Source organism: Bos indicus x Bos taurus, chromosome 17 (genome assembly GCF_003369695.1).
Source record: "Bos indicus x Bos taurus breed Angus x Brahman F1 hybrid chromosome 17, Bos_hybrid_MaternalHap_v2.0, whole genome shotgun sequence".
NCBI classification, from domain to species: Eukaryota; Metazoa; Chordata; class Mammalia; order Artiodactyla; family Bovidae; genus Bos; species Bos indicus x Bos taurus.
Window position 1 is genome coordinate 267,202 of NC_040092.1, and position 22,558 is coordinate 289,759.

The 22,558-nt window shown below is 58.6% G+C and overlaps 2 protein-coding genes across 8 annotated transcripts in view; both read left to right on the top strand.

Annotated features, from left to right (window-relative positions):
• Positions 1-383, top strand: part of TXNRD2 (thioredoxin reductase 2) — a 28,055-nt gene extending 27,672 nt beyond the window's left edge. For all 3 annotated transcript variants that reach the window (XM_027565995.1, XM_027565998.1, XM_027565996.1), the window contains exon 18: positions 221-383. The gene's annotated coding sequence lies outside the window, so the exon portion shown is untranslated. The remainder of the gene's footprint in view (positions 1-220) is intronic.
• Positions 384-6,831: 6,448 nt separating this feature from the next.
• Positions 6,832-22,558, top strand: part of GNB1L (G protein subunit beta 1 like) — a 30,669-nt gene continuing 14,942 nt past the window's right edge. For 2 of the 5 annotated variants that reach the window (XR_003515128.1, XM_027566003.1), the window contains exons 1-2: positions 6,832-7,026; positions 8,441-10,355. Coding sequence is in view for 2 of the 5 variants with exons in the window: in XM_027566003.1 (XP_027421804.1) it covers positions 10,337-10,355 (19 nt within the window). In the remaining 3 variants the exon portion in view is untranslated. The other 3 variants (XM_027566005.1, XM_027566006.1, XM_027566007.1) reach the window with 3 other exon arrangements.

Consider the following 22,558-nt stretch of genomic DNA (forward strand, 5'->3'; position numbering starts at 1 on the left):
AGGCCCCGGCCTCTCCTAGGCACTCAGACACTGGTTTCTTCACAAAGCCCTGTGACAGCCTCTGAGGAGCCTCATCGACTCATGGCATTTCTAACAACGATGCCCCACCTGATGGCGCAGGGCCGCCCTTGCCTGCTCTCTCATCCTACCCCCCAGGGGCCCTCCGTGTGGGTGGGTGTGGGGACGCAGGCCGCCCCACACTGACGCTCATCTTGGGCAGGACACTGGACTGACGCCGAGCGCCCGGCAAGGATGGCCCAGGCCGGCACCACGCACCCCGGACCCTGCCAGATGATGAGGACCTGTGCGGAAACCCCCCGCGGGCTGCCCATGTCTGAGCCCCTGGCATCACCCGGCGCAAATAAAGAGGCTGTCTTCCGGAAGCGTTCCCGGCCTGTGATGTCTCCCACAGGCCCGTCACCTCCCCGGCGTGGGCGCAGGGGTGGCGGCTTGTGGGTGGCGGCAGTGGGCCGCTGGGGTGGGGGAGCGCGGGGTCGGGGGCCCCCAGCAGCCCCGCCACGGGGCACCTCGCTCCGCTCCCGGGAACACGGGCTCTGTGCAGAGCCACCGCCAGCGGCGTGGCCGGTGATAGGCGGTGGCCGGCGCTGAAGCCCCGTCCCCCGAGCGGCCCGCTCCCCCGGGGCCCCAGCCAGCTTGTCGGCCGGGCTCAGGCTTAATCCCGCGCACGGAGGCCGACGGGGAGCGAGGCCCCCGGCACCTGTCAGTCAGGCGGAGAGACGGCGCTGACAGGCCGGGCGGGGCCCTGCGTTGCGCTGGGGCTTTAGCGGCAGTTAATCTCGTGTCTTCCCTAAGAAAACATCATTCAGTCTGCCGCCCGGGAGCCCTGGGTGGGACCCTGCTTGTCAGCGAACAAAGGAATGTCTTTGCGCCTGGATGGGCTCGCGTGAAGCGCGCGCGGCCGCCGCAGACGCCCAAGCGAGACACCGAGGGCCGGGCCTCGGGCAAGAGCAGCCGACCGTTGATCGCCCGGCCGGCGGTGCTGTGGGAGGGGCTCCGGCGGTGGGCGTGGCCCCCGCCGGGCGTGGCCTCCGCCGGCTCAGGGTCTACGAGTCGGCAGACCAGGTGGGCGTGGCCTCCCTGCCGGGCGTGGCCTCCGCAGGCTCGGGGTCTACGAGTCAGCCGACCAGGTGGGCGGGGCCTCTCCTCTGGGCGTGGTCTCCGCCGGCTCGGGGTTGGCTGGGTCCGGGCCGCCGGGCCGACCGCGTGGGGCCGGCGAGGGATGCAAGCGGCCTCACCGCTTCACGTGACTCCGGGTGACGCAGCTGGGCGGCCACCTCACCTCGGTGCCCCGCAACCCCTTTCCCCAGCTGGGCGGCCTTGCTCCAGCTGTGCCTGCGGCGTCCACGTCCGGGCCGGTTGACATGGTTGGTGTGGCCGCCGAATGGAGAGCAGAACCCCCTCATGGTGCTCGGGCCAGCCCTGGGGCGCCGCCTGTTGGAGGCCCCTCCCCAGCGCGGGGCTCAGCCGCGTCCCGCCACCCAGCGCGGTCACGGGCCGGGGCCTAGCCCCTTCGCCAGCCGCAGGGCCGCAGAGTGGACCCGTCCCAGTGTACCCTGCTCTGGGGGCTCCAGCGGGGCGGGCCGCGTGGACCCAGGCCCCTCTACCTGCGCCCCGCGCTCGCGGAGGCTCCCACGTGCTCTCCGGTCTCACGCCTGAGCTGGCCCGCCACGGGTCCTGTCCTGGGCGTCCCTCAGGCCTGCCTGGCTCCACAGTTTCTCCCCGGCCCGGCCCCGCCCCGCCCCGCCCCTCCCCCCGGAGGGCGCAGGGAGGGGCCAGAAGCCCACAGGCCAGGTGCTCTCCTGCGCCTTGGCATGTTTTTATGGTGCAATGAAAATATGACTTTAATTCCTCGGTTGCTTCGTGTAACCTACAATTACCCCCAGGACGTCCTGCGCTCCTCGGCTTATGGCTGCAGGTTGTGCAGGGATGTGAGAGGAGTTGCCAATGCCGAAGCCAGCCCCCACCCTCCCCTGCCTCGCCCTCAACTGCCAAGCCCTCCAGCCACCGAGGTATTCCTCCAGCCCCCTGGGGTGCTGTCCCCAACGTTCTGGGTCCCTGGGGAGGTAGATAATAAGACAGGAGAGTGACCTGTCCCCCAGGGCTGTGCTGAGGACTCATAACCTCTGTAGGCCAAGGGTGCCCCCAGCATCCCACAGCCCTGCTGGGACCCCCAGCATCCCTGGGTGGGTAGCAGGGAGCACCCACCCCACACGTGCTTCAGCCATGCTTTCCTGTGGCCAGAGGCCTGGCTGAACAGGTACCCGCCAGGTGCGTCCAGGATCCCTCCAAATGGAGATCTCCTGTAACAACAGCTGGCATCAGGCAGCACCTGCAGGTCAGGGTGTGTGGACACATGTCAGGCGGTAGCTCAGACGTGGGTGATGCCTTGGCCTGAAGCAGGCCCCCGCACTGGGCCCGAGACCCTCACCCACCACTCATCGCCTGACTCAGAGCTGCCAGGCGGCCCCAGGCTCTCCAAGAGGAACTCGTGAGTTGGCTGAGCAGTGTACTCATCCAGGGGCCAGGGCTGCCAGGCCATGTGACTGAGCCTTGCGGACCCTGCTCAGGTTTCGGGCACCCTGCTCCAGTCACGGGCCGCCCAGCTCACGTCATTCTCGGAAGCATCTGATCCTTGACGGGTCCTCCACGAGACGCTCCTGCCAGCTCGGGGCTGTCCCTACCTGTCCCTGAGTTCCCTGGAAGCCACTTCCCTCCCCTGCCTGGCCCAGGGTCCCTGGGTGCCCTCACCTGGGCCCAGCCCGCTGGTCCCACTCAGAACACCCTTGGGTCCAGGTCATTGCCAGAAACAGGTTGGGAGGTGCCTCCACCCCAGCGAGCAGGCCAGCAGGTTGGGCCTGAGGTGACCGAGCCCAGACAGCCCCATGAGTGTCCCTGTCCTGCCCCCACCATCGCGCCAAGGTCCCACGGCACGCCACACCACTGGCCTGGCCCCGTTAGGAGGCGTCTCTGCTGGAACCAACACCCTATCCCCATGGCCGCGGACCGCACCCCTTGGACCTGACCTCCTGCAGTGCCTGGGGACGGAGAGGACAGCAGTGTGCGTCCTGCCCCCAAGGGTCCAGGGTCCTCCTCCTGCTGACCTGTTAGGTCTCTGGGGCAACCCTGGGAGGGAGGAGACCGCGAGGTGCCCGGCCTCAGGACAGGTGGGCCACAGCCTCCAGACCTGGGTCTGACGTCTGTCAGGGAGCGCAGTGGGTCCACCCCCTGCAAACCACCCCCTGCTCCCCCACTGCCGCCCCCGCTGTCTCCCCGTCTGCCCTCCCCCAGCCCACTCCTCCATCACCAGCTCCTGGAGGGCTCTCGGGTTTCCAGGCCTGCCCCAAGGGCTCTGGGAGCTCTGCATGCCCTGGGCCCCAGCCAAGCACCTGTGCTTCCCTGGGGCCAGCAGAGCCTCTTAGAGCTGAGCCTGCCTAATCCCTTATGTTGCTCGGGTGTCCCTGATCCTGAAGACCAAGCTGGGGTCCCAGCGCCGTCGAACCGGCAGCAGGAGGACACCCCCTCCCTCCATGTGCCTGTTGCCTGGAGCCGACCCCCCGGTGGGATCAGGGCACCTGTAGGGTGAAGACCCAACCCTGACGTACCCAGGTGAACTCAGGAACCGTGGAGCCCTCACTGCCTGGCGCGTCCTGCCCCGTCCACTCCTCAGGCTGCCCAGCAGCAACAGCAGAAGCAAACAGGAGAGGGAGGCTTGTCTCGGGCTTCCCAGGTGGCCCACTGGTAAAGAACTCACCTGCAGGAGACTCAGGAGGGGCGGGTTCAATCCCCGGGTCGGGAAAATCCCCTGGAGGAGGGAATGACAACCCTCTCCAGTATTCTTGCCTGGAGAGTCCCATGGATAGAGGAGCCTGCTGGGCTGCAGTCCCTGGGGTCGCAGAGTAGGACACGACTGAGCATGCACAGGCCTGTCTCAAGCCTCAAGGCTCTGGCTCTAGGGTTTCATGGGAAGGTGATCCTGCCTTGCACTTCCACAAGATTATGTTTGTTGGTTTTTTTTTTTTTTTCCTAATAAAATCAGGATCTTTATGGCATAAAACTGATGATCAAATAACACCAAAAGCTTGGGAATAAAGTGGGACCAAGAACAAGACGCTCTATGGCCTCGCTACGTAGCAGCTGGTGGTCAGGAGCCTGCAGGCCCCACTCTCTGCCCCAGCTGCCAGTCAGTGAACCAGCGAGGGCTCCAGGCACTGGGCATGCCCTCCATGGGCCCCGTTTCATAGTGATGTTAGCGAGGCACGCAGCCCATGACAGGATGGCTAAGAGGCCCCAGTGGTCTTCGTGTCTTTGAAGACTTTTTCACACCCGAAAATTTCCCCCAAGCAGACCTAAGTCGTTCCTGAGGTCCCAGCACGGTGGAGACGTGAGACAGGACAGGAGGCAGTCAAGCAACACCTGGACGCATTTCCTTCGGGCTCCACCCGATGAGACAGACCGATGAGCAGAGCTCCTCTGGGCAGGAGTCCCGCGGACGCATAGGTACAGCCAGGGCCCTGCCTGTGGGAGAGGGTGGACAGGAGGCGAGTCCTCCGCACGGCCTCAAAGGGACATTGTCCTGCCATGGTGGCTGGAATCGGGCCGGATGATTGTAATAATAACGTCTTGACGCTCAGCCAGCAGTTGGGTTTCCATAGCTCAGGGAGTATCTGGTTTTCAAAGGGAAGACCTCATACAAGTGCAGCGTTGTTCCCATCAGCGTTGTTCTCTGCAGGTCAGAGACCCGCTCGGCGCCTGCCTCCTCCCAGAGGCGTGTGCCCATCAGTGCCTGGGGCCTGGGCCCGTCAGGGGAGGAGCTGCACCTGGAGGCCCTCCCACCCGCCCTCCAGGGCCGCAAGTAGCGGGTCCTGCCAGGGAGAGGCCCACACCGGGGCCTGGAGCCGCTTCCCGGCTGCCCTGGCTCTGGGGAGCCACAGTCCTGACACCAACTGAACGCGTGAGGCTGCCCACGGCCTCTGGGCTCCCCAGTCCAAACACACACCCAGCTCCGATGAGCTCAGGAAGAGATGCTCAACATCGCTGGTCACTAGGGAAATGCCAATCAAAACCACAAGGTCCCATTAGGCCACCTATTAAAAAAAAAAAAAAGGTAAGAACACCTGTTGGTGAAGATGCAGAGAAACTGGAACCCTTGTGCACTGCTGGTGGGAATGAAAAATCATGCAACCACTGCAGCAAAGTTTAGCGGTTCCTCAAAAAGTTAGACATAGCCTTACCACGTGACCCAGCAATTCTAGTCCTTGGCATACACCCAAAAGAACTGAGAACAGGGACTCAAACAGATATTTGTATACCCACATTCACAACAGAATCAATCGCAACAGCCAAAAGACGGGAGGAACACGAGTGTCTACCAACAGATGAACGGATAAACAAAATGTTGTATACAGTACAAAGGAATACTATCCAGCCCTAAAAAGGAACAAAAATTCTGATAGGTGCACACCGTGGATGAACCTTTAGAACATTCTTCTAAGCGACATGACAAATATGTGACACCACTTACATTAGATACTTAGAAGAGGCAAACTAACAAAGTAGCACTGAGGTCCCCAGGGGCTTGGGAAAGGGGTGGTGGGGAGTGTTTGATGGGGATGAAAAAATCCTGGAGATGATGGTGGTGAAGTTTGCCTAACAATATGAATGTACTTAATGCTACTGAATGCATACTTACAAATAGTTACGATAAATTTTAATTATTACATTTTACCACAATTAAAATACATATACATAGATGACCTGAACAATAACAACAAAAAAAGCGTTTTGGACCCAAGAATGTGTTTTCTGACGGCATGGCCCAGCTGGATGAGTGCCTTGCACAAAGCCAGCTGCCCACTCTCTCCACTGACCTCCCTGAGCTGCCTAACAGTCGGGAACTCCCCGTCTCCTCTGAAGCAGGAAGTTTAAATTATCAGGTCAATTAGGAAAGACACAACCGAAAAATACAACTTTCATTCACACTTCCAGGAGGCGTTTCCTGGCTGGGTGCCACGTCTATTATTTTTGGCGAGGCTGTTGAAAGGCCCATAGACCCTGAGAAGGTACAATGTAACCTTTGATTCCGTTTCAAGGATCAAAGCAAGTAAGCTTGGGTGCAAACGCAGATAACATTTCAGGGACGGTCTCATGAAAGGAGTCGCTAGACCAGGGCAGAGAGGGGGCTCGTTTGACACCACTCCCGGTGACCTCGGCCCTGGTAACCCGCCCGCATGGGGCGTCCCCGGGGAGTAGGCTCGGAGGGCGCCAGCGGCCCCCGCAGCTGCGCTCCCGGGGTCCGTGCCGGCTCCCCCCGGCTCGCCCACGGCGGACGGTCCTCGGACAGCCCCGCTCTGTCGCTCCGGGGCGCAGGTCCGCGCTCGGCCCTGGCCGGGCCTCCACGACGGGCACTCTGCAGACACGCCGTCCGGCGGGCGGGCGACGCAGCCCTTCTGTGCCAACCCTCCCGGTACCCCTCCTGGCGCTCGGCAGGAACTGAGGGCAAGGGACGCACCCTCAGCCCGCGGAGGCCGGAGGGCGCCGCGGTCTCTCAGCAGCGAGTCAGCCCTCAGCCCGGCGCCACGTCCACCGCCGGACGCAGCCCCGGCCGCGCCTGCGCAAGCGCCCCCAGCGCGAAGCGCTCCGGGGGGCCCACGGCACGGCGCGCTCCCATCAATCCCCGCGCCGCGCCGCCCGCGGGCGGGGCCGGAAGCGCCTGCGCGTTCGCAGCCCCCGAGCGCAGGGCGCAGGCGCGGGCCCCGCCGGGAGACCGGCGTGGGGCGTGGTCGCGCCCGGCGCGGGGCCGTAAGGGGCGGTCGCGCGCACGTAGGGGACGGGGCCCACGTCGAGGCGGGGCCGGCAGCCTGGCCGCTCGGTCTGCGGTCCTCAGAGGGCCGGCGGGCTGGGTCTGCGCCCTTCCTTCTCTCCCGACCTCGGCCCGCGCCGCCGGTCCCGCCCGCTCCGTGCTTGCCGTCGAGGGAGCGGCACAGTCGTGGCGCCGCGCGGCCGCAGGTAGGTGGGCTTGGTGCGGCGGCGCGCGATCCGGGGGAGGGCCGGTCGGGCTGGGCACCCGGCTCCCTCAGGTAGCGCGGGCGGGTGGCACGGCCGCTGCCTCCCCTCTCCTCGTGGGGCCGGGGCCGGAGTGCTCCGTGGGCAGCGCGTTGTCAGCGGCCGGTGGGACTCTGGGTTGCTGGGCAGGGCCGTGCACGGCGTTCACCTGCCGCCTGCGTCCTCTGCCGCCCCAGAGTGTTAGTGTCAGGATGCGACGGGCTTTTGGGTGGAGTATCTCCCACCCCAACACGCACACAAGAGGAGTGGGTGCGGAGGGAGGTACCGGGGGCCACCCTGGGGTGCGGGGCGGAAGGACCTACAGGCCGTGCCCCCTGGAGGAGCTCCGGCAGACGGGGGGGGGCAGGTGGATCCGCGGGGAGCCGCCCCGAAGGTGAGTGCAGGCCGGCGTCTGTGGGCGACAGGTGGAGGGGGCGGGTGTGGAGCCTTGTTGGCGAAACCGCCCCCAGAGGGGTGAAGCGGGGCGCGCTGTGCCGACCACGGGTGGACATCCTGTTGCAAGGAGACTGGGGAGGGGGTAGCCCTTAGGCAGGTTCCGTGCATCTGATGGGAACCGCCCCTTCTCTGCTCTGTGTGTCTTTGGCCCACTTAAGCAGGTGGCCCTTTGCGTGGTGACCTTGGAGTGGCGAGAGTAGACACAGCAAGCGGAATTAAAGCTGTCGGCCGGGAGGGGCTGGATGCCGGGCTGTTGACAGGGAGGGGGATGCAGGGAGGAGGCCTTTGGAGTGGGGGTGGCTGCCCTGTGAGTAGGGACAGGGGTCTGGATGGGGGTGTGGGTGGGCTGAAGGGCAGACGGGTAACAGCTGCCGTGCTCTGGGGGTCTCATGATCCTGAGCGCCTGACAGTTCAGGGTGGGCGTGAAGGGCATCCATCCATGGGACTCTGACTCGTCGTGGGTGACGGGGGGTGATGTGTGCTGGAGTAGGCCAGAGGAGTCTCAGGCCAGGGTCGGCGGTACCTTCACTGAGTGGTTGGCACGTGGCTGCAGACGAGCGACTTCACTCAGCACCGCGCCTCAGACATAGCAAGAGGACCAGCCTCGTCAGGGTCAGTGTTGGCCATGCATAGAGGCCCCGGGGCCTTGCTGTTGTCAGCCTCCTCCTGAAATTCCCTGACAGCCATCCAGGCTGTCCCAGGAAGCCCGGGGGACCTGACTTGGGCCCTCCTTCTCTTGGGTGGACCTGGCTGCCATCACACCCTGTCCTTGAAGGGGCCAGGCGGCATTTGCCTGCCTTCTTGGCCTCCCCAGTGGGTCTCCAGACCCCTTGCTCGGAGAGGTCCAGTGGGGCCCAGGGTCGGCTGCCCAGGGGCGATGGTGGGGCCTCTTTCCCACTTCTCCTGCCTTGTTTTTGGACAGATTGTCTTGGATGGTGGCCTGCGGCTCTCGGTCCCATCGGCTCTCCTGGGCTCTCCTGAGGCGGCCGCAGTCAGCTGCCCGCTCAGCACTTGCCTGGAGCGCCCCTCTTCAGCTGCCTCTGCCCGTGTGTCTGTTGCTTCTGCCCACCCTCCGGGCCCCTCTCCTCGCGTCCTCTCTGGTTGGCACGGCAGCTCCCGTCCACTCCCAGCTGCCTCGTCGCTGGTGGCAGGGCCCTCACTGTGCTGTCTGGGTGGCGGCCAGCTGCACCACGCACACCCCTGGCAGCAGATGCACGGGGCCTCTCCTGGGTCGTGGACTCCCCCGACAGAGGATTCCTGGATTGAGCGGTCCAACGTGGGGACCCCACGCGTGTACACGACTGTGGAGCAGACGAGCTCGGCGGGTGGTGCTGTGTCGCAGAGAGGGCCGCCCCTGCACGCTCGGCTCGGCCCCAGGCGCCTTCGACTGCACTGCTGGACCGATTCCTGGTGCAGCAGGACAGTTGCCTGACCTCCCACTTCGAACACCGCCGGGACAACCTCAGGCACCTGGCGAACCGAGCCTGGGCGTGGGCAGCCCCGTGCCTCGACGGGGACTGGGGACGACCATGGGCTTTATCCCCAGGATCTTGAGGATGTTATTCAAGCTCCAGACGGCCCTGCTGAGTGCCGCGCTGCAGTGCCCTGGGCCCTGCCTCCAGCCTCGAGCCAGCCACCGGTGGCCCCACAGTGGCCTGTGGTGAGAGTGCTCACTTAGGTTCTCAGAGGCCCGGCTCGCAACACGGGCGCTCCGCCCAGGCCTGGCCCCACTGCTCTGGGCCTCTGCTGTTTCTAGTTCAACTCCACATCCAGAAACACTCGCTGTGAGCAGCTGCTGGCCACAGAGGGCAGCCCAGGCCCATAGGGCCTCCTGCCTTGTCCAGCTCTGCACACAGTCCTGGTCCTATGGGGCCAGCCGCCCCCCAGCCAGGGCAGGCGCCCCCAAAGCTTCCCCTGCACGTACAGGATCAGCTGAGCCCCTGCCCAGAGACCAGGTTCCTCTCACCCAGGGTGTCCAGGAGTTACCGTCAGGTTCCCCCCAGGGGGCGGTGGACACCACCAAGACCCTAGGAGAGCCACCATTCCATCCGCGCCCCCATCTGCGGCTCCCATCTGAGCACGGGCTGCACAGGTGTGGCGGTGGCCCCGGCGAAGCGGCCTGCGCGCCCTGTCTTGGTGGGGTGGCCCTGCTGGACGCCCGGTGTGGTTCCAGATGGTGCCTGGGCACTGCGCCCGCTGCTGGGCGGAGGGTGCGTGTGTTCAGGGTGTCTGGGCGCAGACAGTTCCCCGCGGCGTGGTGGTCTCTGCCCTGTGCCCCTTATCCTCCGAGGCCCCGGGGGCCCCTGGACCTGGCAGGGGCGCTGCTGGCGGCCGGACCGAGGTCCCTGGATCATGCCTGTCGGACATCCATGTGGCCTGGTCCCCGCCCCTTCAGTGCTGGGTGCCCCAGCCTGCGTGCCAGCCCTTTTGACTCCTGTGTGGCGTCTGCTCTCACCACTGCCCCAGGCTTTGCCCGGGTGCGTCCGTCCTCGGGGCAGGAAGTTAAGAAGGCTGCCTGGAGGAAGTGGCTGTTCTCAGTCTTGGGTAGGAGCGGGAGGGCCTTGGTGGAGAAGGGTGCCCCTGGGGCTCACAGCCGCCCGCCCGCCAGGTAGACCCCTTCCAGGTCCGGTCTCCTCTGGGCCCTGCTGCCCTCCCCAGCTGTCCCGCCCACTGCACCTCTGCCTCAGCCCACACACCTGTGCTGTGACGGCCATGTCCCCGGCAGACGGCGAGCCCCGCGGCGGGGCCTCCAGCAGTCAGCCTGGTGTCCCCGGGCGGGGCTGTTACACGTGCACGGGATCTGTGGCCAAGTGTGAGAATGGTCACCGGCGTTGCAGGTGAGGCTCCTGCCTGGGCCGTGGGGGGTGCGAGGTCTGGCTGAAGGAGTTGGGGCTGAAGCGGGGGGCGCGGAGGTTCAGGGGAGCAATGTGGCCCCGAGGACCGGCTTCCAGGCCGCCGGCGAGGGCAGGAGTGGGCTGCAGACTGGGTGTGAGGCTCAGGGCCAGCCGCAGTGACCAAGGCCCGCTCTGCTCGGGGCCGGGGCGGGGTCCTGGTAACGGGCGCTGAGGCACCTCGGGTAGGTCAGTACAGACGAGTGGATGGGCCGGCTCCCGTGGGCGGCTGGGCCAGTGCTTCAGGGCCCTGTGGGTCTTAGAGTTCTGGAGAAGACTGAAAAAGGATCAGTCGAAACCTAAGCGCAGGTGAGAAGTCGTTCTAGGAAAAACGAATAACCAGCTGGTTAAACGTTTTAAGTAAAATAGACACTGGCGTCATCTCACCCTCTACCGTGACGGAAAAGCCTCTGGGTACATGTGTGTTCTCTCACGGCACAGACACCGCGTGAGCAGAACAGCTTCGAGTCTGGAAGCCAGGAGGCTGCTGTTCGGTCCCTCAGTCGTGTCCGACTCTTGTGACCCTCTGGACTGCGCCCCCCCAGGCTCCTCTGTCCGTGGGATTTCCCGGGCAGCAGTACTGGAGTGGGTTGCCACTTCCACCGTTCCCTGCTCCAGGGGACCTTCCTGATGCGGGGTTGAACCCGTGTCCCCTGCATTGCAGGCGGATTCTTAACCACCGAGCCCCCTGGGAAGCCTGGCAGGAGGAGGCTGCTACAGCAAAGCAAGCATGCAGACGGGAAGTGAGTGTCGTCTTGTCTCGTCTCTGATTGGATGGAGGAGTCTGGATGTGTCCACCTGGTCACACCGCGACCTCTGGCCCTCCTCCGTCTAGCCTGGTCAGTCGTGGCCTGGCCTGCTGTGGGTTGGGAGGGCGGCAGGCCGCTGACCTGGCCTTTCCGATGGGTGTGGGCTTGGTGGCGCGGCTGGCCTGTCGACACCTGACGTGGATTGCGTGGTCTCGCGTCCCGGCCACCTCTGGGTGCCGGTGTGAGTGTCCCTCCGACATCACCCCGCTTGCCGAGCTGCTCAGCCCCAGGCAGCAGTGTTGGGATGCCACCCTGTGCCCCCAGTTTGAACTCTCCTCCTTCACGTGACTCAGGTCGCCTGGCCTGCAAGGCACCCTCGCCAGCCCCTTCCCACCCTTCCGGTCCAGTCTCTGAGTCACGGGCCCGCCTCTCCCTGGCCACCTGTGCGTCTGAGCAGCGCTGGCCCGGCCAGCGGCTGGGGTGAGCCCATGCGGGAGCAGCCTGCTTGGGCTGCCTGCTGGCCGCCAAGGGGCCCCAAGTGGGCGCGCCCTTTACCCCCGCAGGTATGGGCCCTTCCAAGTTCCCTGGAGCTTCCTGGTGCCAGCCCGTGGGTGTCGGCTGCATCCCAGGCCCTGTGGAGCACCGTTGGGCAGCGTGGTCAGCCCTCAGCTGCCGTGCCCTGGGGGGCAGACCTCCTGGTGGGAGTGGGCCCACGTCCTGGGCAACGAGGGGCTTTTCCACGCCTGCACCAGGGACGCACAGGCCGGGGTCCCACCTGCCCTCCGGTGCCAGCAGCTGGCCGAGCACGCTCGCATGGCCTGCCTTCCTGTCGCGTCCAGCTCCTGGGGCAGCGGCCCCTCACTCTGGCATTTCCTCCTGGCCTGTCCCGCCGTCCCAAGGGGTCTGATGGGCGGCTGCGCGCCCACGGCTGCCGGTTGGCCCTCGCGGCTCATGTGGGTGAGGCCACACCATGGAGGCACTCGGGGAGTGGGCCGTGCTGAGGCGGGCCGCTGGGCCGTCGGGCTGCTCCTGACCGCCCTCCCCACACACAGCCATGCCGGGCTGGGAGGCAGGGGTGGTGGGTCGGGGACGGGGTGCAGGTTGGGGCTCCTGGGTGCCTGGTTCCTGCCTCCCGGGCCCTGAAGCCACCTGGGGCACTGGCCTGGCCCCCACCCCCTTGCAGCCCTGAGCTGCCTGCCCGAGCCCCTCCCGGGCCTATGTCTTTGAAGCCACGGATACTGACAGAGGATCTAGTGAATCCAAGGTCGCCCGGCAGGCGCTGACAGACGGCTAGCCACGATACTATTTCTGATTTAATAACCAAATGGGGGCCGGCCCTTGGTAATAATTAGGGCTAATTACTGAGGAGGTGTTGACAGACTGGCTGAGAGGAAACAAACTACCTTTATCCCGGAGCTTAGAGTCGGGTTTCGCAGCGCTATCTGCCCTCCGAAAGGAGACGCTTCAGTCACTCACCGAGGCTTCAAAGGTGCAGGGGCCCGGCGGGGAGGGTTGCGACGCGAGCCTTTGACTCCGCAGCCAGCCGCCCGTCCCAGAGGCGCTCCTTTGTGCGGTTGGGGTCCCAGCAGACGCGCAGGTGCACGGGACCAAGGGTTCCCCGCAGCGTCGTGGGCAGGACTGGCCTCCCTGGTGGCTCGGGGCGGGGCCGCCCCCACCAGTGAGCCAGCGCTGTGGACAGGACGCTGACCCATGGGCCTCGGCGACAGGAGCGCCGTGGCGTGTTGCAGGCTTCCACAGACCTCCCCACAGCTCCGAACTGGGGGGTGGTGGGCAGAACCCGCATCCAGCCAGGACGGGTGTGACGCTGCTTCCAGGAGCCAGTCCTGGGTTTAGGCCTTGCCGTGGTCCAGGCTGATCAGGACAGTAAGGATGACGGCCTGTTCAGGTGTGGCCCGGGAGGCCGGGAGGGACGGGTCTCGATTCCTCCTGCCTGCAGGACCACAGGGCATTCCTCAGGGCATGCCTGCCGGCAGGACCACGTCACATGAGGGAGGCCTCTTGCTTCCCGACTCCCCTCTGTTCCAGGAGGAGCCGCGAGCGTGCAGATGAAGGTTCCCAGGCACCTGGTTAGCTGAGTGTGGACACCTCCTGTGGGGGCCGGTACTGATGGATCTGTCTCAGTTCAGTTCAGTCGCTCAGTCGTGTTTCACGGCGACACCATGGACTGCAGCACGCCAGGCCTCTCTGTCCATCACCAACTCCCAGAGTCCACCCAAACCCATGTCCATTGAGTCGGTGATGCCATCCAGCCTGTCATCCCCTTCTCCTCCCGCCCTCAATGTTTCCCAGCATCAGGGTCTTTTCCAGTGAGTCAGCTCTTCGCATGAGGTGGCCAAAGTATTGGAGTTTCAGCTTCAGCATCAGTCCTTCCCATGAACATTCAGGACTGATCTCCTTTAGGATGGACTGGTTGGATCTCCTTGCAGTCCAAGGGACTCTCAAGAGTCTCCTCCAGCACCACAGTTCAAAAGCGTCAGTTCTTCGGCGCTCCTCTTTCTTTATGGTCCAACTCTCACATCCATACATGATAACCGGAAAAACCATAGCCTTGATGAGACGGACCTTTGTTGGCAAAGTAATGTCTCTGCTTTTTAATATGCTGCCTGGGTTGGTCATAACTTTCCTTCCAAGAAGTAAGTGTCTTTTAATTTCATGGCTGCAGTCACCATCTGCAGTGATTTTGGAGCCCAAAAAAATAAAGTCTGACACTGTTTCCATTGTTTCTCCATCTATTTGCCATGAAGTGATGGGACTGGATGCCATGATCTTACTTTTCTGAATGTTGAGCTTTAAGCCAGCTTTTTTGTTCTCTTTCACTTTCATCAAGAGGCTTTTTAGTTCCTCTTCACTTTCTGCCATAACGGTGGTGTCATCTGCATATCTGAGGTTATTGATATTTCTCCCAGCAATCTTGATTCCAGCTTGTGTTTCTTCCAGTCCAGCATTTCTCATGATGTACTCTGCATAGAAGTTAAATAAGCAGGGTGACAATATACAGCCTTGACATACTCCTTTTCCTATTTGGAACCAGTCTGTTGTTCCATGTCCAGTTCTAACTGTTGCTTCCTGACCTGCATACAGATTTCTCAAGAGGCAGGTCAGGTGATCTGGTATTCCCATCTCTTTCAGAATTTTCCATAGTTTATTGTGATCCACACAGTCAAATGCTTTGGCGTAGTCTATAAAGCAGAAATAGATGCTTTTCTGAAACTTTCTTGCTTTTCTGATAATCCAGCGGATGTTGGAATTTGGTCTCTGGTTCCTCTGCCTTTTCTAAAACCAGCTTGAACATCTGGAAGTTCATGGTTCACGTATTGCTGAAGCCTGGCTTGGAGAATTTTGAGCATTACTTTACTAGCATGTGGGATGAATGCAATTGTGTGGTAGTTTGAGCATTCTTTGGCATTGCCTTTCTTTGTGATTTGAATGAAAACTGACCTTTTCCAGTCCTGTGGCCACTGCTGAGTTTTCCAAATTTGCTGGCATATTGAGTGCAGCACTTTCACAGCATCATCTTTTAGGATTTGAAATAGCTCAACTGGAATTCCATCACCTCCACTAGCTTTGTTCGTAGTGATACTTTCCAAGGCCCACTTGACTCCACATTCCAGGATGTCTGGCTCTAGGTGAGTGATCACACCATCATGATTATCTAGGTGGTGAAGATCTTTTTTGTACAGTTCTTCTGTGTATTCTTGCCCTCTCTCTTAACATCTTATGCTTCTGTTAGGTCCATACCATTTCTGTCCTTTATTGAGCCCATCTTCGCAGGAAATGTTCCCTTGGTATCTTTAATTTTCTTGAAGAGATCTCTAGTCGTTCCCACGCTATTGTTTTTCTCTGTTTTTTTGCATTGATCACTGAGGTAGGCTTTCTTATCTCTCCTTGCTATTTTTTGGAACTCCACATTCAGATGCTTATATCTTTCCTTTTTTCCTTTCCTTTTCACTTCTCTTCTTTTCACAGCTATTTGTAAGGCCGCCCCAGACAACCATTTTGCTTTTTTGCATTTCTTTTCCATGGGGATGGTCTTGATCCCTGTCTCCTGTACAATGTCACGAACCTCCGTCCATAGTTCATCAGGCACTCTGTCTATCAGATCTGGTCCCTTAAATCTATTCCTCACTTGCACTGTATAATCGTAAGGGATCTGATTTAGGTTATACTGAGTGGTCTACTGGTTTTCCCCACATGCTTCAATTTCAGTCTGAATTTGGCAATAAGGAGTTCATGATCTGAGCCACAGTCAGCTCCCGGTCTTGTTTTTGCTGACTGTATAGGGCATCTCCATCTTTGGCTGCAAAGAATATAATCAATCTGATTTCGGTGTTGGCCATCGGGTGATGTCCATATGTAGAGTCTTCTCTTGTGTTGTTGGAAGAGGGTGTTTGCTATGACCAATGCATTTTCTTGGCAAAACTGTTAGCGTTTGCCCTGCTTCATCCTGTATTCCAAGGCCAAATTTGCCTTTTACTCCAGGTGTTTCTTGACTTCCTACTTTTGCATTCCAGTCCCCTATAATGAAAAGGACATTTTTTTGGGGTGTTTGTTCTAGAAGGTCTTGTAGGTCTTCATAGAACTGTTCAACTTTAGCTTCTTCAGCGTCACTGGTCGGGGCATAGACTTAGATTACTGTGATGTTGAATGGTTTGTCTTAGAAACAAACAGAGATCATTCTGTCGTTTTTGAGATTGCATCCAAGTACTGGATTTCGGACTCTTTTGTTGACCATGATGACTACTCCATTTCTTCTGAGGGATTCTTGCCCACAGTAGTTATAATGGTCACCTGAGTTAAATTTACCCATTCCAGTCCATTTTAGGATCTAAGTCTGTTAGGGCAAAAATAGGGTGGGAAATCACTTTAAATAGGAAAAGCACTTAAAAACTGGCAGTGAGTCTGTTTAAAGTCCCCTTAACTGGAATGAGAAATTGGATCTAAAACCAGAAAATGTAGATAGGAAGCTGGGTTTTCATAATATCTTGGTGGTAAGTCACTCGAGAAGCAGTAGCCCCCAAATATTCCCCAAGCCACATTTGGAGATTGGCCTCCTTGAGGATGGCAGGAGGGTGCTCGCCCCCAAGTTGGCGCGGTCATCCCGTGCGGAATGAGCGATCTCACACACTGTGACCCCCCCCAGACCCGGGCTTATTCCAGTTTCCTTCGTTTTCCCTCCAGTCCTTCCCCAGGGTCCCAGCTGGGACGTGGCCCTCAGTTGTCACATCCGTGGGGGCTCCTGTGGGCTGTGGCGCCCGAGACAGTTCTAAGCGAGTGCCCTCAGCTGGGACTTGCCACCTATGTTCCTCAGGACGGGCCTGGGGTTTCGGTTTCAGGGAGCAGGACCTCCCACATAAAGGGCCATTGCACGCGCCGTACCCAGAGAACGTCTGTCCACACGGGCCCCGTCTCCCCAGAGGAAGGTGGCCTCCGGGGTGGGGTTCAGCCCGCCTCCTCGCAGGTCTCTGCCTGGCCCATATGCTGGCCCATATCTTCAGCTGTTTTTTCATCACTGTGGCCTCAGGTTGATCCTTACGACACATGCTTATAGGGAGTTCCAGCATGCAGGCAGAAACCCCCTCAGGGGCCCCTCCCCTCTGCGCACCCTGGATCCTGACCCCTGAGCCCTGGCACCTGCCATTTCCAGCATGCCCAGTGAACCAGGCCGTGCAGAATGTAGGCTAGTCCTTGCTCCCGTCCTCCGTGGTCGCGTCCACAGCGTTGCGTTCCTCAGTACTGGGTTCCTGCATTGTTGCTCGAGGGTGAGTGGTCATTTGGTCATTTTGCATTTGAGAGATGATGTGAACAGAGCAGACCGCTCAGGCACGGTTTCGTTTCTGCAGAGCCGGTGTCCCATGGTCACAGCGCTGGCGGTGCAACTCTGCTGCTCTGGACCTCCCAGCAGGCTGTGGGCTCGCGTGAGGCTCCGTCCTCTCGGCGGCTCTGCCAGCCTCACCTGGGCTGTGGTGCTTTTGTTTGCATTTCCCCGAGGCTAAGGGCGCTGAGCTGTGTGTTCACCGTCTGCACACCTTACAGGTGAAGTGTCTGCTCGCATCGTTGGTTTAGGTACTGTTGAGTGTTTTTAAATAACACTGACGTACACTCAAGCACACACACGTGAAGTAGATAACTGGATACGTTCCGGCACCTGTGTAAGCACTGCCACACCTGAGGCACACACGCCCGGAGACACACGCACATCGTCCTGGGGGAGCGCCCAGGGCCGCCTCCCGACCTCACCCGGCTTCCCGCTCCCCCACCAGCCCTCCCCAGGGGCCCTCAGCTGCTTTCTGTGGCCGCTGGGCGGCTTGCCCCTTCTACAGTCTCATCTAAATGGCGTCACGGTGTCCGCTCTCCTCCACAGGCTGCTTTTCCGCGAGTTTGAGGCTGACCTGCGGGGAGCCTGGTCAGCACTGCTTTGCTGGGGTGTGGGGCCCATCACCGTGTGTTCGGCCTCCGTGGCTGTGAGGACCATCCCTAGTGGGGGGCCTTTTTCTAGAGACAGCCAAACTGCGTTCCGAAGTGACTGAGCCAGTGCACCCCTGGGAGAGCTCCCCCGCGTCACATGGGTCCCAGCGGCCGGCGGCGTAGCCTGTCTTTAACACTGGCCGCTCCGTGAGCCTGCAGGGCGTGTGGCTGTGTCTGTCACTAGATTTCCCTGACGCACAGGGCCGGTGAGTATGTTCTCGTGTCCTGACTTGCCACTTCATATCTTCTTTTTCTAAGACACACACACATTTATCTGGATTTACTAGCGGGTGCGCCAGCTCTTAGCTGCAGCCTGCGTGGCCTCGTCCCCTGACCAGGGATCAGACCTGGGCCCCTGCACTGGGACTGCAACATCTCAGCCACGGGACCGCTGGGGATCAGACCTGGGCCCCTGCACTGGGACTGCGACGTCTCAGCCACGGGACCGCCAGGGAAGCCCTAGGAACCTGTCTGCTGGCAACTTCCCTGTGTTCCTTTCAAGAGTGTTTACCTTCACCTCCCGGAGCAGAAGCACAGAGGCCGCTCAGAACCCTCACCTGCTGTTCCCGACTTCAGAACCGTCAAGGCTGCATCTGTGAATTGTCTTTTCCTGTGAGAACTGCTCTCATGGTTCTGTGTGTGGAGGAACTTCATGTTGTAGCCTGGACGGACTGTGATCTTGGGTCCCCTGGAGAACGTTGAGTGTCGTGTCAGCAGGCTGTCACCCCGTCAGACGGCCTCCCCCCTTCGTGGACCGCAGTTTTTTGCTCACATGTCCGTCTCCAAAGCTTCCAGTGCTCTGCTTTGGGCCCGCGCACCAGCCACTCAGGTCAGCCTGAGCCCTGGGCAGTGTTCGGTGGTCCCAGCTCAGGTGTTGACGCTGGTGCTGCTGTGGGTCCGCCCCACCCCACACAGCTCAGAGGTGAGCACAGGCTTTCCGGGGTTCATTCCATGACCGCCTGTCTGTAGCCCTCTGCTCTCTGCCGTCTGTCTCACACAGGATCCAGTGGGGCCCTTTCTGTGCGGTCCCTCTGGCCATGAAGTTGGGGTGGCCCTCAGAGCCACTTCTCCTGCACAGCTCCATGTCTGGGGCCACGCCTGGGGCAGGGCCTAGAGAGGAGAGAAGCAGACACCATCGGGGAGTCAGACCCGGACTCTTCAGAATCCGGGGTCATGGTGGATGTTTGACGCTCTCTCTGTGCCGTGTATTACGTTTTTAGCTCAGTCCAGGACTCAGACTTTTCCCTGCACTGAAGTTAGTTCCTCTCCAAGTCTTAGCCACCCCTGCCTCGCAGCCCTGCAGCCCAACCCAGCCTGAAGGCAGTGCCCCAGGACGCAAACACAGAAGCAGGAAGCTTGTCCCCACTCAGCTCAGCTCTCCAAGTTCCTGCCTGCCTCCAAAGTCTGTCTGCCGTCCTTCACTTCTTGGAGCTTCAGTTCAGTTTATTTCAGTCACTGAGTCGTGTCCGACTCTTTGCGACCCCATGAATCGCAGCACGCCAGGCCTCCCTGTCCATCACCAACTCCCAGAGGTCACTCAAACTCAGGTCCATCAAGTCAGTGATGCCATCAGCCATCTTATCCTCTGTCGTCCCCTTCTCCTCCTGCCCCCAATCCCTCCCAGCATCAGAGTCTTTTCCAATGAGTCAACTCTTCACATGAGGTGGCCAAAGTACTGGAGTTTCAGCTTTAGCATCATTCCTTCCAAAGAACACCCAGGGCTGATCTCCTTTAGAATGGACTGGTTGGATGTCCTTGCAGTCCAAGGGACTCTCAAGAGTCTTCTCCAACACCACAGTTCAAAAGCATCAATTCCTCGGCACTTATCTTTCTTCACAGTCCAACTCTCATATCCATACGTGACCACTGGAAAAACCATAGCCTTGACTAGACGGACCTTTGTTGGCAAAGTAATGTCTCTGCTTTTCAATATGCTATCTAGGTTGGTCATAACTTTTCTTCCAAGGAGTAAGCGTCTTTTAATTTCATGGCTGCAGTCACTATCTGCAGTGATTTTGGAGCCCAAAAAATAAAGTCTGACACTGTTTTCACTGTTTCCCCGTCTATTTCCCATGAAGTGATGGGACTGGATGCCATGATCTTTGTTTTCTGAATGTTGAGCTTTAAGCCAACTTTTTCACTCTCCACTCTCACTTTCATCAAGAGGCTTTTGAGTTCTCTTCACTTTCTGCCATAAGGGTGGTGTCATCTGCATATCTGAGGTTATTGATATTTCTCCCAGCAATCTTGATTCCAGCTTGTGCTTCTTCCAGCCCAGCGTTTCTCGTGATGTACTCTGCATAGAAGTTAAATAAGCAGGGTGACAATATACAGCCTTGACATACTCCTTTTCCTATTTGGAACCAGTCTGTTGTTCCATGTCCAGTTCTAACTGTTGCTTCCTGACCTGCATACAGATGTCTCAAGAGGCAGGTCAGGTGGTCTGGCATTCCCATCTCTTTAAGAATTTTCCACAGTTTATTGTGATCCACACAGTCAAATGCTTTGGCATAGTCAATAAAGCAGAAATAGATGTTTTTCTGGAACTCTCTTGCTTTTTTGATGATCCAGTGGATGTTGGCAATTTGGTCTCTGGTTCCTCTGCCTTTTCTAAAACCAGCTTGAACAACTGGAAGTTCGCGGTTCACGTATTGCTGAAGCCTGGCTTGGAGAATTTTGAGCATTACTTTACTAGTGTGTGAGATGAGTGCAATTGTGTGGTAGTTTGAGCATTCTTTGGCATTGCCTTTCTTTGGGATTGGAATGAAAACTGATCTTTTCCAGTCCTTTGGCCACTGCTGAGTTTTCCAAATTTGCTGGCATATTGCGTGCAGCACTTTCACAGCATCATCTTTCAGGATTTGAAATAGCTCAACTGGAATTCCATCACCTCCACTAGCTTTGTTCGTAGTGATGCTTTCTAAGGCCCACTTGACTTCGCATTCCAGGATGTCTGGCTCTAGGTCAGTGATCACACCATTGTGATTATCTGGGTCGTGAAGATCTTTTTTGTACAGTTCTTCTGTGTATTCTTGCCACCTCTTCTTAATATCTTCTGCTTCTGTTAGGTCCATACCATTTCTGTCCTTTATCGAGCCCATCTTTGCATGAAATGTTCCCTTGGTATCTCTAACTTTCTTGAAGAGATCTCTAGTCTTTCCCATTCTGTTGTTTTCCTCTATTTCTTTGCATTGATTGCTGAGGAAGGCTTTCTTATCTCTTCTTGCTATTCTTTGGAACTCTGCATTCAGATGCTTATATCTTTCCTTTTCTCCTTTGCTTTTTGCTTCTCTTCTTTTCACTGGAGAAGGAAATGGCCACCCCCTCCAGTATTCTTGCCTGGAGAATACTATAGACGGAGGACCTTGGTGGTCTACAGTCCACAGGTCTCAAAGAGTCGGACACGACTGAGCGACTTCACTTTCACTTTCTCTTCTTTTCACAGCTATATGTAAGGCCTCCCCAGACAACCATTTTGCTTTTTTGCGTTTCTTTTCCATGGGGATGGTCTTGATCCCTGTCTCCTGTACAGTGTCACAAACCTCAGTCCATAGTTCATCAGGCACTCTATCTGTCAGATCTAGTCCCTTAAATCTATTTCTCACTTCCACTGTATAATCATAAGGGATTTGATTTAGGTCATACCTGAATGGTCTAGTGGTTTTTCCCTACTTTCTTCAATTTAAGTCTGAATTTGGCAATAAGGAGTTCATGATCTGAGCCACAGTCAGCTCCTGGTCTTGTTTTTGTTGACTGTATAGAGCTTCTCCATCTTTGGCTGTAAAGAATATAATCAGTCTGATTTCGGTGTTGACCATCGGGTGATGTCCATATGTAGAGTCTTCTCTTGTGTTGTTGGAAGAGGGTGTTTGCTATGACCAGTGCATTTTCTTGGCAAAACTGTTAGCGTTTGCCCTGCTTCATCCTGTATTCCAAGGCCAAATTTGCCTTTTACTCCAGGTGTTTCTTGACTTCCTACTTTTGCATTCCAGTCCCCTATAATGAAAAGGACATCTTTTTTGGGTGTTAGTTCTAAAAGGTCTTGTAGGTCTTCATAGAACTGTTCAACTTTAGCTTCTTCAGCGTTACTGGTTGGGGCACAGACTTGGATTACTGTGATATTGAATGGTTTGCCTTGGAAATGAACAGAGGTTGACCCCACATCCGAGGTCAGGGGCGGTGGCCGGGAGGAGCAAACTCACCTCCAAGGAGCGGTGGCTGCACGGGCCCAGGAGGGCCTAGAGGAGCTACTCCAGGTCCCACGCTCTGGGAGCTTATGGTGATCGCTAATGATGTTTTGCCTGGAGGTTTTCTTTGCAGTTGGCCAAAGAGAGGGGCGACAGTCAGCATTGAGCCCACTCCATCCGGCCAGAACCAGAGCCACTGGGGCGGCGTTAGTCCCAGGCGGGAGCGCCTCTCCTCACCTTCAAGGCCATTCCCCTGTCTCCGTGCGTGCATTGTCTGTACTGTCTTTTGCCCAGTTTTCTATCTGGCATTTAGCTCTACCTTCGTTTTGAAGACTTCCACGTGTTTTAAAGATACTTTAGGTTTTTAGCTCTTTTGATGTGCAGCAGTTAAACGATTCATGGTTAAGCCTTTTATCTTCTTAGTTGGGACTGTAGTGGAGTTTTCTCTGATGGCATGCTGTTTGTGTCCAAGGAGCCTGTTGAGTTCTCGCTGCTGGTTTTCTTTGCTGCTGCCGTGCTGAAGTTGCCTTTGAATGTTTGAGTCTGCTTTATCCCTTTTTATCTTGGGCTCTCGATGTAAACCAGGACCTCACCGAGGCTGCGTGTCAGTGTGCTCCTTACCCTCTGAATTCAGAAGAGCTGCCCTGCTGTTCCCTCGACCTTGACCTTTACCCTGAGTCTGAGCCAAATGTCCTCTCTGGGTGCCTGTGGGTGCTTCAGGAGGTTC